Source organism: Akebia trifoliata, chromosome 16 (assembly GCF_017979445.1).
Source record: "Akebia trifoliata isolate Shusen 1 chromosome 16, ASM1797944v1, whole genome shotgun sequence".
NCBI lineage: Eukaryota > Viridiplantae > Streptophyta > Magnoliopsida > Ranunculales > Lardizabalaceae > Akebia > Akebia trifoliata.
In genome coordinates this window covers 25373188-25382804 of record NC_141390.1, presented here as the reverse complement: position 1 = coordinate 25382804, position 9617 = coordinate 25373188, and the positions used below count along the sequence as shown (strand labels likewise).

Below are 9617 nucleotides of genomic sequence, written 5' to 3'. Positions count from 1 at the left end.
AATGAGTTGATTTCTATGATGATGAGATCATCTTCACTAAAAATCAGCTCATTCTGAAACTTTTAACCCTATCAAAATAAATTTCAGAACTGTAAATCATATATATATATATATATATATATATTATGTAAATTAATTTGGATGGGGTTGGAAGTTTAAAAATGGGTTGATTTTTTATAAGGATGATCTCCTCACCAAAAATCAGCTCATTTCAAAACTTTTAACTAAGACAAAACAATTCGGCTATGGCTGGATTACCCTTATTAATTTGTGGGGTGCTTTTATAATTACCCTTGTAGGAGAGAAATACAATGAAAATGAAAAGAAAGAAAGTGTTAATGAGGTCATAATAAACATTATGAATTTATTGTTTCTGTGGTTCAAAACGTGATTTAATGAATACCAGAAATTTTTGTATAGGTGGGATTCCGTATGCTCTAAGGAGTCTTTTTCCTAGCTAGTCGTTCGATTTCTTTCTTGTTCCACTTTATTTGCTTCTCCTTAGGTCTTCTCGACCTCTTCTTTTATTCTCTCTTAACTCTTTTTAGAATGATATTTCTTCATATATAAAAAAAAAAGAGATTGAAAAGTTAGTCATCTCGTAGAATATTCGGTCGACTGGACAAAAAAAAAAGTTATATTCTAATTGAAACTCAAAAACGAACAACAATTTTCAAATTAACTCAAATCAGAATAACATTTTTCCCCAAATGTAATGGATTATATTTGCATAGGTATGTAAAACTAGAAAAAATAAAAATTAAGAAAAAACTAAAATTAATAAAATTTTCATAATGACCTTAACCCATCATAGATCTTGCTAGTTGAAGCTGTTCTAGCTCTTAAAAGCAAAATAACTCAAAGGATAGCTGAGCCAAGCTGAGAGAGAATCCTTTTGGGCCCACTCTAACGGTTTAATGTTCACATTCAACTGTCCCAAGTCATGAAGCAGCACAGTAAATTGCCACGTAGACACAATAAAAAAATCTGAATAGACCAAATTAAGATTAGCCATAGTGACGTCACAAAAAAAAATAGCCACTGACCCAGCCGCCATGAGTCATTTTGACCCACGTGCCAAAAAAACCTTGAAGTTGGTCCCACTTGGACCATCTGAACAGTGCAAAGACATCCTCCTTGGCCGATGTTCTGACCCTCCCATTCTTTTCTTTTAATTTATTTTTTCATATATTTTAAAAAGATATTCCCTCTCATTTGGGTATTTAAAGGGTAACTTGCAAATTTTCAAACCAACATAGACTACTACTAAGAAACCAACACAAATCCAATACCATCCTCTCCCCCAAATTCAGTTATGGATTTATCTCTATTTCAATCCCAAAGTTGTCAATTTTCTTCTGAATCATCGACAGGATCACCTGAATCCTTCTCATGGGATGGGTTTGTTTTCAATGAAGAATCTCTCCCATTTAACGAAAATGATTCCGAAGAGATGCTCCTCTTTGGTGTCCTCGCTGAGGCTGCCAAAGAATCGTCGTCGTCTGATACCCTTTTCCCTATTCGAATTAAGGACGAAGAAGTAAGTTCGAAGAAGAAAGAAGAGCCAGAAATTAAGGAGAAATCCTATAGAGGAGTTCGGAAACGGCCATGGGGAAAATTCGCTGCGGAGATTAGGGATTCTACAAGACATGGAATTCGGGTTTGGTTAGGGACGTTCGATAGCGCTGAGGCTGCTGCTTTGGCTTACGATCAAGCAGCTTTTTCGATGAGGGGATCAATGGCTATCCTCAATTTTCCAGTTGAGCGAGTTCGAGATTCACTTCGTGATATTAAGTATGGGTTTGAAGATGGTTGTTCACCTGTTGTGGCTCTTAAGAAGAGACACTCCATGAGGAGAAAATCAATGTGTAAGAAAAACAAAGGTAGAGATGTGAGGATAGAGAATGTGGTGGAATTGGAGGATTTAGGGGCTGATTACTTAGAGGAACTCTTGAATTCATCTGAAGTTTCTCCTTGGTGAATCAACACAATCATCATGACTTAATTTTCATGTTTTTTTTTTTTTTTTTCTTTGGTGGGGTCTCTTCTCTTCTCTTTCTTTCTTTCTTTGGTTCTTTCTCTGTTTTTTTTTTTTTTTTTTTTCTCTAGTTTAGTTTATAATCTATGGGGGTAAATTTGTCCTGTTCATTTGTAATTTTTGTCTTTAAGGTGGCAGGATTGTAGTGGTGGGGATCAAATTAAATTCTTACATCATCTTTTTTGTTTTTTGTTTGTAAAGTTGAGGAGGGATGTTTGTTAACAAATATTAAGTTGCTCTGCATAAGTATAACCTTGTTATTGAACCTTGTTTGGCTACTCAGCGGTGGAAGAGCATATGTTTTTGGCCCTCAGTTTTATGGTTTTTTACTCTAAATTGTACTACTCATCTACTCATAAAATATATATATACATATATATTCATACAAACTGTTGAAGCCAAATCAGTCAAGAACTGACCTTGAAGGCAGAGTTTCATTTGAAAACAAGTTATTATGTGGCATAATGCAAACAAAAGTACAAATTGTTGAAGCCAAATCAATATAGAACTGACCTTCAAGGCAGAGTTTCATTTGGAAACAAGTTATTATGTGGCATAATGCAAACAAAAGTACAAATTGTTGAAGCCAAATCAATATAGAACTGACCTTCAAGGCAGAGTTTCACTTGGATATAAGTTATTATGTGGCATAATGCAAACAAAAGGTGAATGATAAGTAGTGTTCCAAACAGTTAGATTTGAACACCAACTTTATAATAATAATAATAATAATAATAATAATCACATATTTTCAACATATATTATCGTAAGTATATTTATATATCTTATTATCATAAGCTCAATTTGCATTCTTAGAGGGTCTTCTTCTAACTAATCCAGATACTACATGGATATCGTAATGAGAGCAGATATGAATATAATCATAACAATAAAAGATATAGCAAGATAAAATGTAGATGTATAGTTTTTCCTTGTTGGATTTTTTTTTTTTTTTTTTTTTTAAATACAAATTTTTCATGAGAGAGTTAAGGAACGTATAATTTTCTTCATTCTACTTTATTTTACAAGAATCTCTTTAAGCCATTGAAGTAGCATTCTTTTGCTATTAATACTTGAGGATTACATAAAAACAGACAAATATTTATTAACATATTGTACACAAATAAATGGAAAAGTTTATTTGTATATGGTAGATATCACATCTATATTATTTAAAGTAGTGACAAGAAGAGCTGAAAAACACAGATTGAGATAGTTTTTTTTTTTTTTTTTTGATAACGAAGGGTATCCGGGCCAGTTTGCACGCACCAGACTAGTCTCTACGCCCCGCACTCAGGCTATACCCCACTACGTGGAGTGGTGCGTGGCCACCAAGGTTTTTTATGGGTAGTGGGATTTGAACTTGAGACTATAGAAAGAGCAGATTCCTTGGCCCCAAGTTACTACCATTCAGCCACCCCCATGGTGGTTAGATTGAGATAGTTTCTTAAAAACAATCTATATAAACACATATATTATAATTATATATATAATATAATATAATATAATGTAATGGTTCATGCATATATCAGCATCTTGCAATGTAAACTTTTTATTTTTTTCACCATAGAACTCATTTAATGTTTGGTTTTAATGTCATGTGGGGACTCAATTGGCCAATACTACACTCACTAAGGAAAAAAAAAATTCAAATCTTGATGCTTGACCATGTTGTGTACCACTGATTTTCATAATTTAATGATAATATTAAATATATGATATGTAGGGCATAGGTTTTAATTATGAGAAAACCATAGGTGGTAGCCACAAACGTGGGTCCCATATATTTTTAAAGTTGAATATTGCAATATGGCTAGCTTTACAACACCTTCAATACCTCATCCTACATCATGAAAATCAGCTTGATTGGATATTCTTAGCCGTTTGATTCGAATTATACTTTTTACATGATCCCATATTAATTTGCTTATATCATGGATTCTGATTTTTATTGGTCCCATCAAAGAGATGGAATGGTTTCGATTATGGAATCGTTTGCATTTATTTTCAAAGGTTCTTGATGTGACATCATATCAAGTGCTAGGTCCCACTTCCTCCTATATACTGAGATTATGTGATTTTTACTGTCTTTTCATGGTTGTATCTTGGAATTTCTCTTCTTCGTGTGAGAGTATCAGTCCAACTTCAACTGGTTAACTGAATTTGGCCACCTTTTCGGAACACAGTGACCTTAACCTAGGTAAAATTCATTGGCCTTTGTATTTTCTTTATGGGTCAGGGAGTAGGATTGCAACATGACTCCCAAGACTCCTTTGCAAACCAAGTGGCACACTTTATTGGGCCCATTGATTGGCCATCTATGGCCATTTAATTCAATTTTTTTTAAACAATATTTTTGGTTTATGTATAAGTGGACCCTAAGAATTGTTATTAGGACTGTCAATGGATCATGTCCAAATTAGATCGGATCGAATTGAGTCAAATCTAATACGTATCAGATTGAACCTTAATCAGATATGATTTTTATTAGATTTCAACTTTAAGATCCAAATACAATCTAATAACAAAGGTGCCAACTTGCTAAATTGATTAAATTCTGTGAGGATTGACACCTCGATATATGTTCAAAATCCACTTTCGATGATTGATAACTGACCACTAATCTCACTTGCCTTGTAATAAAATTCGATCCAATAAAAATTTGATCAGTTCTATAGATCAGATTCAGTATGAAGTAAAAAAAATAAACTTTCTTTATTTAAACAAAATATGTAACATAATTTACATACTTACTCACGTTTTTTTTCTTTTTTGTAACTAAAGTTCTTGAGCTTCTTAGATCATCCAACCAATAAATGGGCACGTGCAGTCCACTCCCCCCACATGCACTGCATGATTTTTAAGATGAAACCTTGTGGGTCCATAAGGATTCAAAGTCAAGACCTTCACTTCCTTGAGCATGGTCCTAACCATTACACCTACCCTAACGGAATACTTTCTCGCATTTTATCAGATCAATAGATAATTGATTAAGAGCCAATTAAATAAGTCATATATCGGATCCTGATAAGAACTAAAATCATTGATCCAAATTTTTTAGATAGGATTAAATGATCAGAATTTGTGGGGGTCCGATTCATTGATAGCCCTTAATTAATGTGATACACTAAGTAAAAAAAAAAAAAAAAAATCAGGAATCAGATTGCACCCCAACTCCCGGCAGTACAGAAGTAAAAGGACTGAAAATGTCCTCTGAAAGCCGAAGGGTACTAATTTAATAGGACAAGTGGATTATTTTCCTTTAATGGAAGATCTCTGTTAAAAGTCAGAATAGGCCAAGTCAGATTCAAAGCTTGTTCTCATCTGCGGTCCTTTGTGGGTCCCATCATTATTATAATTTTAAAAAATAGTAATAATGATCTCATTCTATAGTAATTTCGCTGTTCTTGTCTACAGAATATTATATTTTATAGTTGTGATTAAGAGGAGTACCTAACCAAAAAGCTAAATGGATTCAAAATATTTGATCAACATTTCATCGTAATCAATGGGTGGTTTGGATGTGGGCCCACCACACTAACTTCTGATGATCCTGGTCAGTATCGGCAGCTACTCCATTACTAAGAACGTCGACCACCATATTGGCATACCGACGAGGTTGAAATACCAGCAAGTTTCCAATTCTAAGAAAATGTCAAAAACTAGGGGAGAAATTCGACTAGAAATATAGTTTGAAATCTTCAAAGCAAATGACATGAAGATATAATTATGAAGAATTCAAATAAGTTTATAATAAGAATACAAAATTCAGGTCTACTTATGTTGGTCATAATAAATATTGTAGATGGAAAAATTTGCTCCACCTTTAGATTGGTGTTAGATTTATGTGATATTAGCTCCTGAAAGAATAGTAATGTTGGGGGTGAAAATGCATAATTTTGATGTTTTTGATTTAATATTTATAATTTCCTTATTATTCTTTATCATTTTTAAAAAGAGGATATTGCTAAAAATAATGTATTTAATCAAGATTTTTTTCTTTATTTACTCTTTTATTAATTATTAATTATTGGATTCTAAGCTATTTTTTATATGATTAGATCTTTGATTAACTATTAAGGATTTGGGTTGAACATTTGAACAACCGTGTTGGTGGGCTTTAACGGCATTCCTTGACTAACCAAGCTCTCACACCTTTGGGGAAAAAATCGAGTCATCAAAGTTAATGTCACTCGAACGCAATCCTGTTAAGTTAGATTACTTGAATTAGGACGAATATCTGGTGACATGTGTCATCATCTGGTATCTTATTAATTTTATCATTCACAATTATCATGACCCCAAAGAAATACATGTTTAACTTTTTGCACCACTAAGGTTTTTTTAATTTTTGTGTATTGATTTTATCCGTATCAATTTTTAAAAATCTCCAAAAATAGCTATTTGGAGAAATGAGTAATTGGGAAGGAAACTTATCAAAATGAAAATCTTCATAAAGTAAGCATTGGAGGGATAGTACAAGGAATGATCAGAGGAAAGGGGTACCTAGAGACATAGATCTAGAGAAATGGTACATAAGGAAAAATCGTCACAAAGTAAATCATTGGAGACGTTAGCTACAGAGCATGGTAGTGTGTTACAACCATAAAGGGATATGAACTTAATTTTTTCGCATCACTAACACTTAGGTATTATTTGTATATTGGTTATGTTCATGCTACATGCCTTTGTGTTGTTAAGTAATTGTAATCTATTTCTACTGATGAATAAAAGGCGAGGCATAATTTACAAGTACTTCTAGCAAAAATCTTGCATTATGTGAAATGAATAGTGATTTCTATTGAAATCTGAACAAAAGGAATCTTCAATTAAATTTTATATCGATCATTGTGGAAATAAATATATTTTGATATATTTCGTGAAAATAATCCAAATTTAATACAATAAGTATAATCTTGAAGAATACTAAATTTTTTTTTTTCAAATATCTCCAAATTTGGATTTTTGTCCTATTAAAAACAGTAGAATTATGAATTGATGCGTTCTTCTTTAAAAGGTGATCCCTTGTTTTATTTTTATTAAAGTCAAGCAAAACATCAATTGTCAAAAATATCAATTATACATTCACACATAACAACATGAAACCAAAGGGACAACATATGCGCATAGTGAGAGACAAGTTCTTCATGTATAGGACCAATTAATACATTAGAAAATACATCTTTTACAAGGAATTTCCCATAAAGTACTACTTTTGCTCAGATAGGACATTCCTGAAATTAGAAAAAATTGAAATTGTCTCCGTCTCATCCTCGATTATGATATTTTTACAAGGAATTGAGCAAAAATATACTTGTTATCATTCAATGTTTCCTGATTAGGTTATTTTATCTCATGAGAAAAACAAAATTAGCTCATAACCTTACATATATGAATAATGGATGTTCTATATAAAACTAAAATAAAAATAAATTTATATTAAAGAGAATAAAGGACTTTTGCCATAAAATTTTCATAGGTAAAACATAAGGCCCAAAAATAACAACTGTTTTTTTTAATACTCAAAACAATGCCATTTGCTACAATAACTCATGTTCAGAAAAAAATTCTCCCGCTTACAATTTCTTTAGTAAACCTTTAGGTAATATTTTTGAAAATTACAATTTCCTCCCTCTCAACCTTTTATACGATTAAATAAGGAGAGATCTCTCTACCAAACCCTACTAAACAAGCCTCTAGATCGATTGAATCTTGTAGATATGTCATCTTTTGTAGATATGTCTTTCATGATTCTCATTCTCCTCTCATTCTTTCCTATGTTTTAAAAGTTTTTAGTGTCTACAAGACTTCAAAAAATTACTACAGTAACTTTTTCGCATCATTAACACTTAGGTATTATTTGTATATTGGTTAGGTTCGTGTTGTATGTCTTGGTGTAGCTAAGTAATTGTAATCTATTTCTACTAATGAATAAAAGGCGATGCAAAATTTACAAGTATTTCCAGCAAAAATCTTACATTTTGTAAAATGAATAGTGATTTGAATTAAATTTTTTATCAATCATTGTGGAAATAAATATATTTTGATATATTTCGTGAAATAATCCAAATTTAATACGATAAGTATATTTTTGAAGAATAGTAAAGATTTGTTTTTCTTTCAAATATCACCAAATTTGGATTTTTGTCCAATTAAAAATACTAAAATTATGAATTGATGTGTTCTTCTTTGAAAGGCGATCCCTTGTTTTATTTTTATTAGAAGTCAAGCACAACATCAATCGTCAAAAATATCAATTATACATTCACACATAACGACATCAAACCAAAGTGACAAACATATGCACATAGTGAGAGACAAGTTCTTCATGTATAGGACCAATCAATACATTAGAAAATACATCTTTTACTGGCCAAAATCTCTCATCAATTGTATTCTATTTTGATCCTTATCGAAGCATAGTAATGCATCCACATGCAAGTTTAAAACAAACTACTTCAATGACTAAGATATGATCATCATTTTTCTTTAAAACTCTACATGTGTCATGTTAATTAAGGAACCAGATGCAACCTTATTATGATATACATTAGATACATTGTTACATTGTATCATTATCAATATATTTCATCACAAAAGAAAGGTAGTGATGGAGAATAACATATATAGCAATATCAATTAGGATATTCTACATTAAGAAGTATCAATAAATTAAATATAATATTATATTAGGTTAGTATCCATATCTTGATTGATGTAATCTTTGTAAATATCCTATTAGAGTTCATGTAATATTCATCCAATAAATTCAGATTTCTTCACACCAATCTTATTCTCAGATTTTTTTTTTTTTTTGCTAAGTAAATAATAAGTATATTAAAGGAAATGCTTAGAGATAAATACCTTAATTTACAAGTCTAAGAGTAGTTGGCAACTCTAAGTAATTTCCTATAAAGTATTATTTTTGCTCAGATTGGGACATTCCTGAAATTAGAAAAAATTGAAGTTGTCTTCGTCTCATCCTCGATTATGATATTTTTACAAGGAATTGAGCAAAAATATACTTGTTATCATTCAATGTTACCTGATTATGTTATTTTATCCATGAGAAAAGCAAAATTATCTCATAACCTTACATGAATGAATAATGGATGTCCTAAATAAAATAAAAATAAAAATAAAAATAAATTTATATTAAAAAGAATAAAGGATTTTTAACATAAAAATTTCAAACGTAAAACGTAAAGGCTAAAAACAATCATATATTTTTTTTAAAATACTCAGAACAATGCCATTTGCTACAATAACTCATGTTTTTAGGAAAAAAAATTCTCACTTACAAATTCTTTAGTAAACCCTTAGGTAATATTCTTGAAAATTACAACTTCCTCCCTCCCAACCTTTTATATGATCAAATAAGGAGAGCTCTCCACTCTCTCTACCAAAACCCACCAAACAAGCCTCTAGATTTGAAGAACGATCACGAATCTTGTAGATATGTCATCTTTTGTATTCGATCCACGAACCATTGGAGTTTTTCACCAGTGATTCTCACTCTCTCATCTCTTTCTTTCATATGTTTTAGAAGTCATTTTGGAGTTTTAGGGTAATTAATTCA

At 31.2% G+C, this 9617-nt stretch overlaps 1 protein-coding gene across 1 annotated transcript; it reads left to right on the top strand.

Moving 5' to 3' along the window:
- The first annotated feature begins 1243 nt into the window (after positions 1 to 1243).
- ERF1 (ethylene response factor 1) lies at positions 1244 to 2223 on the top strand. Its single transcript, XM_086429423.1, has one exon. The coding sequence runs from the start codon at positions 1316 to 1318 to the stop codon at positions 1979 to 1981; it is 666 nt and encodes a 221-aa protein (XP_086285549.1). The 5' UTR covers positions 1244 to 1315; the 3' UTR covers positions 1982 to 2223.
- Positions 2224 to 9617: the final 7394 nt, after the last annotated feature.

Excerpts from the sequence above, each read along its gene's own strand:
- ERF1 (XM_086429423.1), top strand. The coding sequence starts at position 1,316 with ATGGATTTATCTCTATTTCAATCCCAAAGTTGTCAATTTTCTTCTGAA.